The sequence below is a fragment of the Saimiri boliviensis genome, chromosome 2, assembly GCF_048565385.1.
Source record: "Saimiri boliviensis isolate mSaiBol1 chromosome 2, mSaiBol1.pri, whole genome shotgun sequence".
Taxonomy (NCBI): Eukaryota; Metazoa; Chordata; class Mammalia; order Primates; family Cebidae; genus Saimiri; species Saimiri boliviensis.
In genome coordinates, this window is record NC_133450.1 from 69,085,802 (window position 1) to 69,104,713 (window position 18,912).

General features: G+C 44.8%; 1 protein-coding gene across 1 annotated transcript; it reads right to left on the reverse strand.

Moving 5' to 3' along the window:
* Window positions 1-951: 951 nt before the first annotated feature.
* SERPINA6 (serpin family A member 6) lies at window positions 952-18,305 on the reverse strand. The gene is made up of 5 exons (XM_003928818.2): window positions 18,198-18,305; window positions 10,515-11,149; window positions 6,478-6,748; window positions 2,766-2,913; window positions 952-1,309 (listed from the first exon to the last, which is right to left on the reverse strand). The coding sequence occupies exons 2-5, from the start codon at window positions 11,128-11,130 to the stop codon at window positions 1,124-1,126; spliced, it is 1,221 nt and encodes a 406-aa protein (XP_003928867.1). The 5' UTR covers window positions 11,131-11,149; window positions 18,198-18,305; the 3' UTR covers window positions 952-1,123.
* Window positions 18,306-18,912: the final 607 nt, after the last annotated feature.

Genomic DNA, 18,912 nt, shown 5'->3' on the forward strand with positions numbered 1-18,912 from the left:
TTACTTCTCATGAGCCTGTCAGGGATTCTGTCTCTTTCCCACGTACCTCCCTGCACTTCCCTGACCCTTAAGACCCATAACAAAGCAAAGATGCTACATTCATCTGCACTTGTCAGGGATGTTAAATCAAGTTTACCCTAATGCTGCCTCCTTACATATTTTAAATTCGGCCTGAAGGTTTTTCTGTACATCATGAACTGTAACAAGTGGAAGGATGAACAGATCATAGCCTACACTTGTGCCAGTCACTGAGTTCGGCTGACAAACGCCAACCTGTAACCAATCCAGCTGTTTCTTTTCCTCACTTCTGTTTTCTGTACATCACTTTCCTTTTTCTGTCCATAAATCTTCTTCTACCATGTAGCTACGCTGGAGTCTCACAGCTCAGGAGGCTGCCCACATTGTGAATCATTCATTGCTCATATAAACTTTAGATTTAATCCAGCTGAAATTTTTATTTTATGAGGGAAGGGGGAGGGTTTGTTGGCCAGAAAAGTTGATCCTCCTGTGGCAGTACCAGGTGTTATGGCCTGAATGTTTGTGTCTTCCCAAATTGATACATTAAAACCAAAGCCCGAAGGTGATGGTATTAGAGTTGGGGCTTCTGGGATGTGATTACGTCATGTGTAAAACTCTCATGAGTGGGATTAGGACCTTTATAAAAGAAGCCCCAGAAAGCTTTCTCTGCTCTTTCCGCCATGCGAGGACACAGCCAGAAGTTGCCACCTCTGAACCAGGAAACTACCTTCCCCAAAACCTGACCAGGCTGGCTTCTGATCTCAGTCTTCCAGCCTCCAGAACTGTGAGAAATACATTTCTGTTGTTCACAAGCCACCCTGTCTGTGGCAGCCAGCACGGATGAAGATGTCAGGCCTGGGGATTTGCAAACACTACTTTATCACAGTAATCTCCAGAATCCCCCTGCCCTTCCCTTCAATCACACTGGTCATCAGCGTTGCAATGATATTTATTACAGGATGCCTAAAGGCAGATACAAGTCTGGTTGGAAGGAGGAGAACTTCGAGCAGATTGGGGGAAACTTACTTACTGCTCTCCAAAACATTTCCGTAGGGCCCCTGGTGCCCAAAGTCAGATAGTGCTGTGGCTCCAGGTGGGTGGTCTCTTATGCTGGGTTCACAACTCTGCCCAGGAAGAGGCTGCTCCAGGTGAAGTGGTCGAAGACCATGATGAGGAAGGGCTGGTTGAAACGCATGATGATAGGCTTGGACATCGGGTTTAGGGTGACCCCAGTGGAGCCAGTTGTGTTCACACCCTCCTCACTGAGTTGCAGCACAGCCTTATGGAACACCTGGTAGGTACAGAATGAAGATGGGCGGTGAGCACTGGCTATGTGTTCTCACTTTCCTGCCTCATTGCTGGTAATGTCCTTGGCTTTAGGAAGGTGAAGCTAGGCTCAGAGAAGGTCACTTGCTGGGTCCTTATCCAAGTGGCAGCCCCAAAATGACACGGCCCAAGTGTGTCCACCTCCAGATCCTGGGCTGCACCTACACTCCTGTAAAAAGGCAGGTTGGGCCCATCACATGGAGATTAGAGGTCTAAGGGGTTGAACTGGGCTTCACTGTCCATGTTGGGTGCTTCTTACCATCCTGGGGTACTGGAAGGAGATCTTGCTCCATTTCCACTCAGCTGGGTAAATACTAGGTTTCCAGTTATGCAAAGTGCCTATGCCTATTCTGTTTGGGAAAGCTGAAGCAGAATCTAAAAATGTAAATCTTTGACTGTTGATATGTCCTTGTTGTGATCAAAATTAGGAGTTCTGAAATCAGCAAAATGTCTGCCTAGCTTGTATCAAAAGACTTTGGTGGCTCATAACCTGGCTAATTAAGTAACAGGTGATATTGGTGAGCTCCCTACACCCTAAGGGGTGGAACTCCCAGCGACTCTTTACAGCAAGTACACTGAGGCTCTAGTGGTTCTGTGAGTGGGCACCCATGGCTAGGAAGAAGCTGAGCTGGGATTGGAACCCCTGCAGTGTGTTTTGAGCATATGACATAATGAAGTTTTGAGTCTAAAGGCCTGAGATCAAACATCAAACTGTAATTTACTAGCTCTGTGACTGTGGGGAAGCTGTATACCCTCCCTGAACAGGAGGTTCCTCGTCTTAGAAATTGGGATAATACCCTCCTTCTAAGGAGGCAGCTCTGTTGAGTCAATCCACTCATGCAGCATGCATTTTACTGAGCACATATTGTGTGCCAGGTACCACGGTGGCCACAAAGCCCTTGTGTCTTGAGATTAATGGCCACATATCTGAGTAATAGGGGCACACCCAGAGGCTACACAGTTTGGGGCATGTACTAGGTGTTCAGTAAAAATTTTCCAAATGCATGAATAACAAAACATAGAGCAGAAGGATTTATGTAATTGAATGGATATAATTGGGTAGAAGGCTCGATGTGACCCCAGTTAGACATTTACCACTTGTTTCTTTTTCCAGGGGCCAGTCACAGTTCTGCCATGACCAATCAGTTCCACAGTGCCCCCTCTGTGTGGTCTGGCAGGATGGGTAGGTGCCTGGGCTATGGCCCTCCTTTGTCACTAGCTTCCTGTGTGATCCCAGGGGTGTTGTGTTTTCTTGCTGAGCCTCCATTTACCTCATGGTGAGATGAGGGGCTTGGACTTATCTGGGGTTCTCAGCCAGGGACCTAGAGGCTCACTCATGAATGAGCTCAGTGCCACTTCCTAGTATTATATTTATATTGTAAATTTTGGAGGGAAAAAAGGTGGGTTCTCAAGATATTTACCTTTGATAACTTCAGCTGGGCATCCTGGGTGATGCGTGAGAAATTTGCGTGGTTGGTGAACAAGTCTGCAATGCCCATGTCCTCCAGCACACCTCCAAAATCATAGGCTCCAGAGATGGTGACCTTCGGAATGTACAGGTCCACCTGGCTGCTCGGGGTAAGCAGACAGAGTTAGACATTCCAGGGCTGGGCCTGGCAGAGGAGAGAGCAGCTCCTCTTCTCTTGGCCAGAGTCTTATTTCCTCATGTGCTCCCTCCAGCTCCTGCCTCCCAGCCTGAGTTGCTCTTTGGGGGTAGGAGAAGGGACAGAGCAGGAAGCAGGGTTTGTCTCTGCCTCCATGACACAGGCAGCTTCTCCACTGGGCCTCTGAATTGTACGTTTTCTTCTCTGCAATTCCTTTGAGCTGATTCCATCTGGGATACAACTGGACCATGGAGCATTTAAGACACTGGTCTACGAAGAAGTCTTTTTGGTCCCAGGAGAACCCCTGCTAGAAGCAGAGGACTGGAGGGAGCACCCAGCTGGGAGCAGTGGTCCCTGGCTCCAGCCGTGCCACTAATGCTGTGTGGTCTTAGCCAAGTCCAGCCCCTCTCTTTGCTAATGTCCTCACCCACACACAAAGGTGGTTGAACACAGGCTCTCCCAGGGCCTGTGAGTGCTAAAGCTTTGTGATTCTGCAAGAATCTGATGATTCAGCTGGCAGTTTCTATCGGATGAAGCAGGTGGGGTTTCTAGAAAGACAGGTGGGGTCACACTAGGGGCAGCACAGGCATGTGCACTTTTTAACATGTCAAGACATTAGTGTTATTTTAAAATTCTTCCTGTGCATTCTCCCCAGAGGGAGAGCAGATGCCCGAAACACTGAAACTGAGGAGTATCAGGGAACTCGCACAGGCTCTCTGGGCAGGTGACAGGGAAGGCACGAGACCCTGTCCTCAGTGAGCAAAAGCAGCCCTGGGTGAGGCCTGGAGACCAGCAACCATCCTGTATGAAGTGGAAGCCAAACTTTTCTAAAGGAAGAAGAACCAGAGGTGAGTGGTGTGTACCTTCTCTAGATGTGGAAATAGTAATGGAAAGAAGGGAATGGAGATCAACTTATCCCAAACACCTGGTCTGTTTCTTTACTTTTTTGTCTTCTCTCTCTCTCTCTCTCTCTCTCTCTCTCTCTTTCTCTCTCTCTCTCTCTCTCTCTCTCTCACACACACACACACACACACACACACACACACACACACTCACCCCTATGAAGTCGGAATCAACATCTTCAATTTCCAGGTTGAGAAACCAACTCTTAGAGAGGCTGAGGAATTCCCTCAAAGTCACACAACTGGAAGGCAACAGAACTGAAAGGCCAGGACTGGTTTTGCTACCTGCCACCTGCTGTGTTGTTGACAGCTATCAGAGAGCAAGACAACAGGGCTTTAAACTATGTATTATTGATTAATGCTGCTCACACTGAAGTATTTTCATGAAGAGATTATTTTTGGTGTAAAGAAAGTCATTCCCATGATTTTAGGTGGAGTCTGATCTGGAATGCATTGTTTGCATCATGGTGCGTTATCACCCCTTTGTGGAATTACATCTAAATTACAGGTTTCCTTTGGTGGGTAGAAAGGAGGAAGAGATGGCAAATGGATCCTTAGCATCACCCAGACACAGGTTTACACCCACGCATACTACAAACACACACATGCACATTCAAGAGTAGGTATGGATGGTTTAAGCACTGTGTCCTCCAAATAGCTATAGGGATTACTCAGAAGCACAGAGCTGACCACATGACGTCCCTACAGGAGAGGAGTCAAATCCTCTCAGGCACTTCCTGTGCATTCACAGAACTGGATGAACTTCTCTAGAAGCACCCAGCACCAAACAGCTCTCTGAGGGTATCATTCAAAACGAAAACAATCTGAAACCATAAACCACACAACCTACATATTAATAAAGTAGAGGAGCTTCCTTCTAGATTTTCTACTGCAGAATTCTTAGACCACAAAATTTGTCAAATTTCTCTTTGAGACCAGAAAATTTGTCTCCAAGCCAAATTTGTCCCCTTCATTATTGCTGGCCCTGCATTATTGGCACTCTGGGCATGGTCCCTGACTTGGTTGGTGCCATGCCCCTCTTCATGCCAGGTCTCAAGGCCACTTCCTACTGGCTGAACGTCCACTCAGCCTCAAGGCAGTTTCAAGGAAAGACAACCTGCTCTGCAGTCCTTCCCCCTTCTCCGGGCAGAGCCAGGCATTCCCACCTCCCAGTCAGTGACACGTTACACTTCTCTCTCTGTCTCTCTCAGAACTCACATCATTGTGCCACTGTTAATTCCACCAGAATCTGTTTTCTGCTCTAGAGTGCATGTCTTTAAGGGCTCTCTTTTGTCCTGTTCACCATTGTGTTTGTGTGCTTAGCCAGTGCATGGTACATAGCAGGCGCTTCCATTTATGTACACTGAATGAATGAATGATTGAATGAGGGAATGAAATGCTGCCTGATCCACCACTTTCCTGAGCTACTCTAGATCTCCACGCCCACTCCCTCCTCAGCATTCCCTCTGCTTTTGAGTCTGCATCAGCCCACCTGCCACCAGGTTCCATGATGGCATTCTCTGACTCTCCTGCACAGACAGAACTTGAATCTCCGTGAGAGTGAGGACCATGTTCTAAAGAACACCTCTTTCCTCCATGGTGAGGAGCAGGGCCGGGCACACGCATGACAATAATTTCAATTGCTCTCCAGCTCAGGAGTACTTGGGGGGAAAAGCTTTGTGTTTATAGGGGATTCATCCATCCATCCATCCACTCACTCATTCATTTACTTATTCATTCATCCATTCATTTACTCATTCTCTATTCACTCATTCACCCATCCATTCACTCACTCACCATTCTATGTACTCACTCACGCACTCACTTATTCATCCATTTATTCTCTAGCTCATTCATCCATCCATTTATTCACTCACCCATTCATCCATCCATTCATTCACTCACCCATTCATCCATCCATTCATTCACTCATTCATTCATTGCTGACTTACATCCTCAGCTGACCTTGCCTGAGTGTCAACCCTGCACTGTCTCTTGCTTGGGCCTGAGGTCAGAGATAGAGAGGATCCATTGGCAGTTTCTCCTCCTGACTACTGGCTCTTCAGGATATGCAGCCCTTGATTTCTTTCTGCTTACGTGCTTATTACCTACTTTTAGCCTTGCTTTTTTAGTTGTTTACTGATTGACTGATTGATTGAAGAGTTAGATGCCCTGAGTGACTTAAGAACCATTCATAGGTTTTGCATTGGCTCCATGATGAATACAGAGGTCATTTTCACTATATTTCTATGGAGTCTCCCAGGAATCTTCAGCAGGGCGTGGTTTCAGGTAAGCAAGATAACAAAATGGATAAGTGGGTAGCTGGGTGGTTGGTGAACTTACTTTAAGAAAATGCTGCAAAAATATGACAATGCAGATGTTGTGGATGAATCTCACAGGGAAAGGGGACCTCATTTTGTGAAGTATTTCAATGTTGATGGACAAATCAATAAGTAAGTGTGAACTCTAGATCAGAGAATGTTATAGCCTTTGGGGGTCCAGCAGACAGGAAAACAATGAGCCCTGGAGGGTGAGTCCAGGGAAGAAAAGATGCACCCCTTTTCACCTGCCCCACTTTCCGGAGACACATACATTGCAGAAATCAACACGATGGCTGGAGGGCTTACCTTCTGGTCAGGCCTGCAGACCACCTGTCAATTGTGTTCCGGCTCAGCGCAGTGATGACTATGTTCATCTTCCCCTTTTCTGGAAGGATGAAGAAGACAGTCCCATTGCCCGCATAGTTCAGTTGCACCAGCTGGCAGGGGAGCTCCGAGTCATGAAGGTAACGGATGGTGCCTGACTGGAACATCATGGGCACTTTCACCACAGTTGTCTCGTCCACATAGAAGTTCTCCTCCCTGGTGCTTGCCAGGTCAAAGGGCTGTTTCCATGTGCCTAGGAAGAGGAGACAGGTTTGCAGGGCAGAGAGGAAAACACAGTTCCAGGTGACCTCACGGGCCTGCTATCCAAGTGACACAGTGGCCTTCTGCATGCCTGGAATGTCCCCACTTGAGTCTCAAGGGTTTTTAGGTAAGATAAGAAATGTAAAGCCTGTTCCATCCTCTACTTGTTGGAATGGGTTGAGGGTGAGCTCTGTTTCTGAGACTGGCTTCTAAACAAGGAAGTGGGGAGAGGCCAAGAGGGTGCTGGTCCTTGCATTTGATGGTAAGATTTACTTAACCTAGATTGTACCTTGGCTCCCCCTGCCTAGAGTGAGTCTCAGCTGTGAGGGCTCTGGAAGTGGGGCTGGGCCTCAGGCCTCAAACTCACAGTCCCTGGTGGGCAACGAGGGGGCCATCTCCACCCTTGCCAGCCTGGCCGGCCCAGCCGAGGCTCCTGACCCTTTGAGTGGTCCTTCATTCTAGACCACACTGTCTAAATGCAGAGTCAGCGTAAAAAGACTCCTTCAGGATCACAGATTCCCACTCCCAACAGGCCCTCAGGTCTCCTCTACTATGTTCCAGGGTGCCGTCATCCAGCTTGTTTGTTGCCTTGAGATGGGGAACTCACTACCTTCACAGATGGGACTTGGCAATCCTGGTCATCTCTGATGGGAAGAAAATTGCTTCTCAGACTGAGCTAAAGCCTGCCTGATTGTCTGCCACCTGTGGGACCTCTTCTGTCCTTCTGAACTTATTCCAGACAACTGAGTCCACCTGCAGGAAACTTACCTGGGCTGGGTGTCACAGGGCCTCTTTGCTCTAGGTGAAGGCTCCCCAGTCTTAAACTCATGACTGAGGCCCCTGAGTCTAGCAGGTCCTGGGTGTCTTGGCTGCCATTGACCACAAGTCCTGAAGCCCTTGTGAGGCAACTATTCCCCAGCTGAGGCTGCCTAGAGGTGGCCAGAACATCACTGCAGGTAGCCTCTTCTCCATCCTACTGCCCGTGGGATCTGTGGATTTCTTGACCAAAATCCTTGGTTCTGAGCCAACCACAAACCTCCTGTAATAGCCGCTGATGGAGACAATAGGGGGAGGCTGATGACGTAGGGAAATCAGCCATGGCTGTGGAGTCTAGAGACCCCAGAGCTATGCTGGTCCATTGGGAATGACCTCACTAACCTTGGTGTCTGCAGACACTGACCGATGGTAGAAAACTCACTGTCCATCTGTCTCAAATGAGATCACTTGAGGGTTCTCAAATCATCCTCCAAAGGAAGTCCAAAATCCTCAGAACTAGAGGTTGTATTGTGTGGATAACTTAAACCACCCCCCCAAAAAAGAGGGTAAACTATTTTTCATTGTTAAGCTTTCTATGATACAGCAAAATGAATCCACAAGTCTGACCACTCAGGCAAAGTCGGCTGAGGATGTGAGTCAGCAGTGAATGAATGAGTGAATGAATGGATGAATCCTTAACATTTTCCTGCTTGCTTTTTATGAAGTATTTCTTTTCGAGAAGCAAGCATGATATATACAGTTTGACACAAAACAAAATACAAAATGGGGGTCAGCCTCTACTTTAAGGGATGTATTTCTAAAACGTCCTAGGAGAATTGGTGGCAGAGAAAGAATTTATGGGGAAAAATCGGAGAGAGCAAGGATGGCTCCTCCGGAAAATCTTTGAACAATATTTTTAATGTTCTTTAAAAAGAACTGTCAAGATAGTCCAATAAATAAATAACACATCAGGGCCATTTTACGTGTCCTACATTTAGTGATAATAGCTATGCGACTCTTGATTTCTATTTATTATCCTGGCTTGCTAGAAATACTTCAGAGTATTTTCCAAGTGATTTTAACCAAAAAACCTACAGATTTGTTTTGCTGTATTATAGAAAATTTGTGTACAATGAAGCATTTTATCCCCATCAATGTCTGGTCCTGTATTAAAGTCTTCAAAGTTTCTCTGATTTTGCAACCAAAAGCTGCGGTCTCCTATCCACTTAGCCCCTCTGTGGTCCTGAGGACACAGAAACCTCGTGCAGAATGAAGCCAGGCCAGCACCTCTTCCACCAGATGCCCACATGTGCTCGGGCCTCTCTCAGGCTCAGGAGAGCGAGCCCTCCCTGCACCTGGGTTTACTGTGCATTTCCCCCAGGTTATTTTGCCTGAACCTCTGTGCAACTACCGCTGAACTCCTTCCATGCACTGAGCACTTTGCAAAGGCACGGGATCTCCCAAAGAGATAGAGATGCCCTGCACAGAAAGAATGCACAGTCTCCTCAGGGAGATCGTCTATGGAATTCGTGGGAGTACACAGAAGAGGTTTTGGGCAAATGTTCCCAGCCTCCCTGGCCCTCCCACAGTCAGGTGTAGAGAAGGCTGCCTTTGTCTGGTCAGCCTCTCAGCCTTCCCATCCTGCAAGGTGGGCAGCCTCTCCCAGGAGTTCCGGCCTTGTGCTGGAGAGCGGGAAAGACCCAGAGGCAGGTGGAGAAGAAGGACTCGCGGAGAGGCTAAGTCAGTCCAGTCAGTAAGGAGGTGTGGGACGGGAGGAGAGGTGGGCACAGTCTGATGGGAAGCCATGGGAGAGAGCTGGGGAAGAAGGGAAAGGGGCGTGTGGAGTCCTGGCTGGGGAATCACACCTCCGCTGATCCGATGATGTCGAGAGACACATGTTCTATACTGATACTGGCATAGTTTGCTTATTTTGACTGTTTTACCTGCATTCCTTTGAATATGATTGCTTAACTGACCACTTGGGTGCTAAACAACATGTGATGGCAAGAGGACTGCCAAAACAAGGCATGGGAAAACTGTAAAGCATGCATATGAGGACAAAGGTTTTCCTGGGTGAATCTGGGGAGGCTTCACAGAGGAGGTGACTTTTGAGCTAAGATTTGAAGTGAGGGAAGGCAGTCAGTTAAGTTGCAAGCAGGTTCATGAGGCAGAAGAGGCCTGGGCTTTGTGGTAGGCAGAATAATAGCCCTCCAAAATGTTCACATTCTAATCCCCAGAACTTGTGAATATGTTAGCTTACATGTCCAAGGGGAATTAAAGTTGTAGAGGGAATCACAGTTGGTGATTGGCTGACCTTGAGATGGGCAGGTTATCCTGGATCACCCAAATGGGCCATTATCCACTGTAATCCTGAGGGTTCTTGTAAGTCAAAGAGGAAGGCAGGAAAGCCAGAATCAGAGACAGAGATGTGACGACGGATGCAGAGGTGGGAATGATGCAATTACTGGCTTTGAAAATAAGAGTGGCCCACAAGCCATGTGGCTTCTAGAAGCTGGAAAATGCCTGGAAGTGCATTTTCCCCTAGAGCTTCCAGATTTTTGTGAACAGGAAGGTTGAAAAACTGAAGCAGGACCTGGTCACAGCAGTGTGTGCAGGATGGTTTTGGGGGCATCTAGGAGTTCCTGAGGGGGTGGGTGGGGTTCTGTCTGGTTCTAGACCATTTTTCCAGCCCCTGGCCCAGTGCTTGACAGTCAGCATTTGTGGAGCATGAAGCAGCCAGACTGTTGGTGGTTACATGGGCCTCAAACCAACCTGCCAGAATGTGGGCCCATTGCTCAACCCTTCTGGGTGTCATTTTGATCTTTTATAAAATAATATAATTCCGCCTATCTAACAGGATTGTGGTGAAGATGGAAGTTCCCAGATGTGTATGTGCTTTATAGAATCAAAGACTTTGCCCAAGAGTGTGCCCTGGATTTTAATGGCTGTTATTATTCCTGGCCAGAGCAGATGGGCTTTCAGACTGGGATGGGAGGGAGTACCTTTGAAGAAGATATAGTTGATCAGGATGAGGACGGCTGGGCTATTCAGCCCTGAGAACAAGTCATCAATTTTCCCCTGTGTCTTACTCTTGACATAGCCATTGATCTGTCTGCTGGCTGTTGTAGCCCAGTCCTGGAAATTCAAAGTCAAGACCTCAGACTCATAGTAGTGCTTGATGTCTGCTGAGAATGACTCCAGCAACTCCAGGCTGCCATCAAGAAACAAGGCATTGCCCAAGGTCATTTCTAAGCTGCTGTCTGACTCTGCAAGGAGTTGGTGGAGGTGCTGGAAACTCTGGTGGATCTCAGCCTCAGACTTCTCAGTGAGGTTGAACCCCAGGCCGTGGAGAAGTTGGGCCCGTGTGTGGCCACAGGTGCCCAGGGACAGCATAGCTAATGCCATAGAGATGCTCACAGGGGAGATGAAAACGTTCTTCTTGGGACTCAAGGCCACTAGGTGCTTATACAGGCTGAAGGCAAAGTCAGCGTTGACTGAAGCCAGAACCCGGTGATGTCTACTTGTGTTCATATAAGCAGCGTTAGGATCCATGGCCTGGACGGTCCAGAGGCCACTGGAGAGCAGCCAGAGAAGACAGGTGTACAGGAGGAGTGGCATTGTCCAGTATAGCCAGGCCCTGCCAAATCAGAAAAGCTTGTTAGATGATGTGGCAGCCTCTGAGTCAATGGGGCATAGTGTAACAGGAGGCATACAAAAGCCCCCATTCAAGCCCCTGTTCCTTTCTCCACACTGGCTGTGTGATCTGGAGCACATCACAGAGGGCACTGGACTTCAGTTTCCTCATTTGAAGATATGAATGATACGCGTTATGATTTTTCCAGTGCCTACCAGGTACCCACCACTGATCTAGGTGGTCTGGCTATATTCGGTCATCTAACCATCACCTAAACACTCCTAAAATAAGTTTTATTAACCTGGTGCTCAGAAAGGTTAAAACCCACCCAACATGTGTGTTTAAAGTGCTGAAAGAAAAACAAAAAAAATTAAAGCATTCTCAGAAAAACAAAACCTGAGAAAGCTTTTTTCCACAATACCTGCCTTGCAAGAAGTGAGAGGCATTTTATTTCAGATTGAAATGAAAGGACACTGGAGAGTAACTTTAAGCTGAATGAAGAAATAAAAGACTTCTAGTAAAGGTAAATGCATGGGTAATTATAAGTTACATTTTGGGGCACATGATGCATAGAGATAATTTGTGACATCAGTAACTGGAAGCAGGTGGGAACAGAGCTATAGGGATGCACAGCTTTGGTATGCTATTGAAGTGAAGCTGGTTATATCAAATATATTATGGACTAAATGTATTATGAATATACATATTACATTTTGGCTTAGTTTATCTTCTCTATTGTTTTTCAATTCTTGATTTTATTTATCTCTGCTCTAATCTTTATTATTTCCTTCCTTCTGCTGTTTTTCAGTTGAGTTTGTTCTTTTTCTAGTCCCTAAATTATAAACAAAGACTAAGGTTGTTTTTATGCATTAGCCTTCTACAACATGATCCAAGTACGTGCTGTCTACAAGAGACTCATTTTAGATCCAAAGATGCAAATAGATGGAAAATGAAAGGATGGAAAAGTTACCCCATGCAAATGCAACCACAGGAAGGGAGCGGCGGCTACACTGATATTAGACAAAATAGATTTTGAATAAAAAAAGGTGACAAAAGACAAAAGAAAAGGAGGCAAGGATATATTAATCAAGTTTTCAGTACAGCAAGAAGATAAAACATTTTTGGTCTCTCATTTCCCATGTTATTGTCTTTTTTTTTTGTTTTTAGTTTTTGTACTGATTTTGTACTGAAATGCTTTTTTGTACTGCAACACTTCAATAATTCTGTTCTCATCCCTTTTGGTTACTGTGGGGATTACATGAACATCCTGAAGTTCACACCTGAATTTGAATATGTGCCATTTTTTATTTGAGATCATGTTTTTAATGTGTTTATAGCTATACATTTCTTTCATCCCACTGCTTTCACTCATTCCATAAATTTTGGTATGTTGTGTTTCCATTTTCATTTTGTCTTTATTTTCTAATTTCTTTGGTGGCATCTTTTTTGATCCACTGATTGATAAAGAGTGTGTCTTTTCCACAATTTGTAAACTTTCTGGTTTTCCTCCTGTTACTGATTTTGAACTTCATCTCATTGTGATTGAAGAAGATACTTAGTATGATAATCTGTCTTTTTAAATCTATTGACCCTTGATCCGTGGCCTAACATAGGGTCTGTCTTGGAGAATGTCCCATGTGCATGAGAGAAGAATGTGTGTTCTGTTGTTATAGAGTGTTCTGTATGTGTCTGATACACCTAGCTTTTACTGAGTTGTTCAAGTTCTCTATTTTCTTACTTATTTTATATCTGGTTGTCCTATTCATCATTGAGAATGAGGTATTGAAGTCTCCAAATTGCTGTAGAATCATTTCACCCTTCAATTGTGTCCATTTTTCCTCAATTTATTTTGTCTCAGATACACCCAGAAATAATGTTTTACCAGCTGCTAAAGTGTGAATGTTTGTGTCTCCACAAATTCATATGTGGAAAACGATTCATGGGGGCTCTATCCTCAGGAAAGGAATTAGTGCCTATATAAAAGAGGGCTGTGGCAGTACTTCTGGAAGAAATTGGCATATGAATCAGTAGATTGAGTAAAGACAGTCACCTTTATCAATATGGGTGGGCATTTTTAATCCATTAAAGGCTGGATGAAACAAAAAGGTAGGAGAAGGGCAAATTCTCTCTTCTGTCCCTGAGTTGGACATCCATGTTTACCTGCCCCTGAACACTGGGGCTCCTGGTTCTTGGACCTTTACTCTGTGGGACTTAAACCAGCAGCCTTATTAGGCCCCTTTTCCTAGGATGGAGCTGAATCATTGGCTCCTGCGGTTGTCAGGCCTTCAGACTCAGACTGAATTACATGGCTGGCTTTCTTGGGTCTCCAGTTTGCTGATGGCAGGTTGTGGGACTTCTCGGCTTCTGTAATTACATAAGCCAATTCCCATAATGTCTCCTCTTATATATATTTCGACATATAGATTCTGTTTCTCTGGAAAACCCTCACTAATATAATAGATCAAATTAATTTCAAGAGCCTATAATAGGATTATACACCATGCCCAATTTGGATTTATTTCTGTAATGCAAATATGTTTCAACATACGAAAATTGATCAGTGTAATACACCATACTAACAAAATAAAGGAAAAGAAAATCACATGATCATCTCAACTGGTACAGAAAAAAAGTTGAATTTGACATAATTCCACACACCCTTTCATGATAAAAACACACAACAGATTGAGACAGTCAAGTGTAAAGAAGTGCCTGGAGAACATTCAACCTGCCTGCACACTGGGCAAATGGGGTGGAGATGTGGGAAGCTTGTGCCCTTTGAGGGAGAAGAGCTTTGCCTTTTCTCCTCTGATCCATTCAATTGGTGAGACTCAGGCCTGTTCATGGTACCCTCTCTCGCTTTGCTGAGTTGTTTTCCCTTTTGCCCAATAAATTCAATTTTTCTCACCCTTCAAAGTGTCTGTGAACCTAATCCTTTGTGGCCATGCAACAAGGACCCTGATTTTAGCTGGACTAAGTAGAAAGTCCTACAAATAGGCATAGAAGAAAACCACCTCAACATAATAAAGACTATATATTTTTAAAAACCTATTATACTCAACAGTGAAAGACTAAAAGCATTTCCCTGAAGATCAGGAACAAAACAAGGATGCTTGCTTTCACTGCTTTTACCAAATACAGCACTGGAAGTTCTAGCCAGAACAATTGGACAAGGAAATAAAAAGGCATCCAAATTTGAAAGGAAGAAGTAAAATTATCTGTGTTCACAGCTAACATGGTCTTATATGTACAAAACCATAAAAATTCTACAAAAAAAATCCTGTTAGAACTAATCAACACATTTAGCAAAGTTGCAAGATCTACAAAATCAAAACACTAAAATCAGTTGCATTTCCCAACACTAATAAAACAATTTGAAAAGGAAACTAAGAAAACAATTTCATTTACAATAGTATGAAAAAGAATAAAATAGACATTAAGCAGGGAGTTAAGAGACTTAAACATGGGAAAGTACAAAACAGTGCTGAAAGCAATTAAAGAGGACATAAATAAATGGAAAGACATCCTGCATTTATGTATTGGAAGAAATTGCTAAGATGGTAATACTATCCAAAGAAGTCTGTAGATTCAATGTAACTCCCATCAAAATTCCAATTACATATTTTCCAGAAATAGAAAAAAATCATCCTAAAATTTATGTAAAAATCTCAAGGGACCCTGAATAGCCAAACGTTGCTGAAAAAGAACAAAGCTGCAAGTCTTACACTTTCTGATTTCAAAATTTACTATAAAACTGTAATAATCAAAACAGTGTGGTACCAGCATAAAGACGGACAAATAGACCAATGGAATAGAATACAGAGCCCAGAAATCAGCCTTGCATATATGGTAAAATGATTTTTGACAAAGGTGCCGGATCATTGGATGAGGAAAAGACAGTCTTCCCAACAAGTGGTGCTGAAAAATTGGGCATTTACATGCAAAAGAATGAAATTGGACCGTTACCTATCACCATATACAAAAATTAACTCAAAATAGATCAATAACCAAAACATGAGTTAAAACTATAAAAATCCTAGAAAAAAACGTGGGGGAAAAACTTCATAATGTTGGCTTTGGCAATGATTTCTTGAATATTACACCAAAGCCATGAGCAACAAAAGAAAAAATAGACAAATTGCATTTCACCAAAATTGAAAACTTTGTTCATCAAAGCATGCTATCAATAAAGTAAAACTGCGACTCATAGAATGGGAAAACATTTGCAAATCGCATATCTGATAAGGAATTGATATCCAGGATATATAAAGAACTCCTAAAACCCAAGAACAACAACAACAAACATATAAACCCAATTAGAAATGGACAAAGGACTTGAGTAGACATTTCTTCAGATACAACATACAAATGGCCGACAAGCACGTGAAAAGATGCTCAGCAACACTAATCATTAGGAGTATCAAAACCGTGATAAGGTACCACTTCAAATCCATTAGGATGGCTACTATAAAAAGACAAACAAAACAGAAAACAGTAAGTTGGCCCACCAGGCCTGGTGGCGCCTGCCTGTAATCCCAGCTACTCTGAAGGTTGAGGTGAGAGGAATACTTGAGACCAGCCTAGGCAACAGAGCGAGACTCCATTTCAAAAAAAAAAATTTTTTTTTTAAGTGTTGGCATGAATGTGGGAAAATTGGAATCCTTATGCATTGCTGGTAAGAATATAAAGTTTTACAATATGTAGAAAGCAATATGGTAGTTCCTTAAAAATTAAACAGAATCATCATTTGACCCAGAAATTTTGCTTCGACTATATACACAAAGAACTGCCAAGAAGATAGTCAAGGAACTTGAAAAGATATTTGTAGATCGAAGTCGCAGCAGCTTTATTCACAGAAGATGAAAACAACCCCAATGTCCATCAGTGGATGAATGAACAAACAAAGTATGGTATAAACATACAATTGAATACTATTCAACTTTAAAAAGGAATGAAATTCTGACATCCACTACAACATGGATGAATCTGGAAGACATTATGTTCCTTGAAATAAGCCAGACACAATAGGGCAAACATAATATAATTCTATACCTAGAGTAGAAATATATATAATTCTGTATGTAGGGACAGAAGTAAAATTGTGGTTACCAGGAGCTGTGGCAAGGGGAGACTGAGGAATTCCTGTTGAGTGGGTACAGTTTCAGTTTGGAGTGATGAACAAGTTCTGGACATAGATGGTGGTGATGGTGGCACAACAATATGGAATTAGTTTTAATGCTACTAAACTGTACACTTGTAGTTAAAATGTTAGATATTATATTTTCTTACAATAAAATTTAAGACAAAAATTAAATATAAATGATTTTAAAAGAGGCTGATTCTCACTAACATAGCCCAGGGGGTCTTTGTGACCCTGTTCTGCCTCCAGCCTCAAATCTGGCCCTTTGAGTTCTCAGCCACAGCAACACTGGGGGTCAGGGGTTCCTTCCAGTACACACCAGCCTTTTATCTGACTGTGGGGCAGGGTAGGGTAGGGCAGGTCAGGGCAGGTCATGTCACTGCAGGACAGGTTACTTACTGCAAGAGAGTTCATGCAGTTTCCCAGGGCAGGTCATTTCGATTTCCCCATGTTTGCTGAGCCCAGCTCTGGGCTGGGAGCAGGGAACAAGGATGCACCTGCCTCAGCCCTGCCCATGTGGCTCCAGTCTGTAGGTTCCTTGCCTCCCTGCCTTACCTGGCTCACTCCATCTTGTGCTTTGAGACTCAGGTCCCAGGTCACCACCTCCAGGCAGCCTTACATCTGTGCTTCTCTATGGCCTTGCCCCATGACAGGCAGTGAAAACTTTGCTGAGCTCTGGTCACTGCCATGCCTGTCTGGGATCACCCTCTTGGGCACAGGCAGCATGACACCAATGCTAGGATGGGCCCCCATTCCTTTTCTGCTGTCTCTGGAAATTGAATGCCTCATCTTCTCCTGTGTTAATTCTTTAAGATGAGGGTGAAACTCCACTCACCCCACAATATTGTCGTGAATACCAGGCATGGCTGTTATCAGTGCTTGGTTTATGTGACCTCACTTAATGGGTCATCCTGGGGCCCATTTTATAGATGAGAAAACTGAGATTCAGGGAGATAGAGTAACTCCCCTTGAGTGGGAATTCTAAGCCCAGATGTCTAACTTCAGAGCTTGTGCCATGCCATTCTGCCTGTCTCTACAGAAAGCAAAATGATGAGTAAAACACATCTTAAGGGTACCCAGCCATATATAAAAATGCAGAGTGTCAATCTTATTCAGGCATTTCATGTCAAGGATGCCCTCTTTGTTCCTTATCTCTGAAGATACTCACTTAGTAAATATTCACTGTGTTCTGTTTTCACAAAAGCCCTATGAGCCAGGCACAGTTCTTGACCTTCTGTATTGAAACCTTATGTGGTGCAGTGCAGACAGTTCTGTTCTCTGTGCATTGTCCCTGACCCAGGTCACTGAGGGAGGAGCTGCGGTGGAGAAAGGTCTGTGTGACTCTGAAGAGTGCCTCTGCCCTGAGCCAGCTGAGCACTCCCCGGCCCCCAGCCCTGGCCAGCATCCTTCATCAGTGGTGCCCGCTAGACCAGATACAGTATAGCTCTCAGGCTCCGACTCTGTGGCTCTTGTGGCCGTCTGGCTGGGCTTAGGAGCATCAGTCATGGCAGTGGATGAGAATGGCTCTTAGCTACAGCCCTCTGTGTCAGTCCCCTGCATGGTAGGAGCCCACAGAACCCCAGTGGATGACTCACAGACTCTGGGATCTGGAAAATCCTCCACAACATTGCCTCATAACACTGCTGGCTGCCCTAATGTTCAATATACTGTTTAAAAAACCAAAACATCTCAACAAACCAAACAAGCAAGCGAGCTGCAGTCATGGCTTTGCTCTGTGCTTCTCTGTGGCCTTGCCCCATGACAGGCAGTGAAATCTTTGCTTTGCTCTGGTCACTGCCATACCTGTCTGGGGTCCCTTCGTGGGCACAGGCCCTGTGCAGCATGATGCCAATCGGAGGATGGCAGAGACAGGGCCGCGGGAGGGACAGAGGGTTCTCGGGTGTTACTCACAGTCTGCAGTGGACTCAGGCTGTTTCTGCTGGCTCAGTCCTCCTGTCCTGGACCCAGCATGTGTACTGTAAGCCTATGGGGGATGCTGCCTGTTAAATTCTGTTTTCCAGCTTCCTGGATGGTTAATGGTTAGAGGGGCCGGTGGCCTTCACCATTCGGTAGTCCTCTCCCACCAGCCATGAACCAATGGGAGGCTTTGTCAGGACAGCTGAGTAAACACCGTGGTGCTGCTAATTAACTTTGCTCTGCATTCAATTCTATGAAGTTGATTTTAAATATCAAAATTTGGCTGGAGTTGCAGCACTGCAGGTGCCCCGTGTCAGTGGGCAGAGATGTCTTAGGTGCCCTTAATTGACACCAAGATACAGATACTTGTAAACACACACACACACACACACACACACACCACACCACACACACACAGAGGTGTTTAGCTCCAACTGGGGATGACTTCCAGGGGCCTTAGCCTGGTAGGAGAGGCAGACATGGAATAATATCAGCCAAGCGCTTCCTCTGGATTATCTCACAAAATCTTCCCAATGACTCTGTGAAGTGGATACCATGATTATCCCTGCTCTTTAGATAGGAAACTGAGATGCACGGGAGTTGAGTGAAGCTCCCTTGAGATTCAAATCCAAGACCATTCAACTCCGAAACCTAGCACATTCTCTCTTCCCCACATTTTATTTTTCATCAGTTTTCTTTGGATTACAGG

What these genes read in the sequence shown, in the direction of transcription:
- SERPINA6 (XM_003928818.2), bottom strand. Translation starts at nt 11,130, where the DNA reads ATGCCACTCCTCCTGTACACCTGTCTTCTCTGGCTGCTCTCCAGTGGC. An exon ending in TCTGCAGGCCTGACCAGAAG is followed by an intron (nt 2,914 to 6,477) that starts GTAAGCCCTCCA and finishes TACCCCGAGCAG; the next exon opens with CCAGGTGGACCTGTACATTC. An exon ending in CCCAGCTGAAGTTATCAAAG is followed by an intron (nt 1,310 to 2,765) that starts GTAAATATCTTG and finishes TGTACCTACCAG; the next exon opens with GTGTTCCATAAGGCTGTGCT.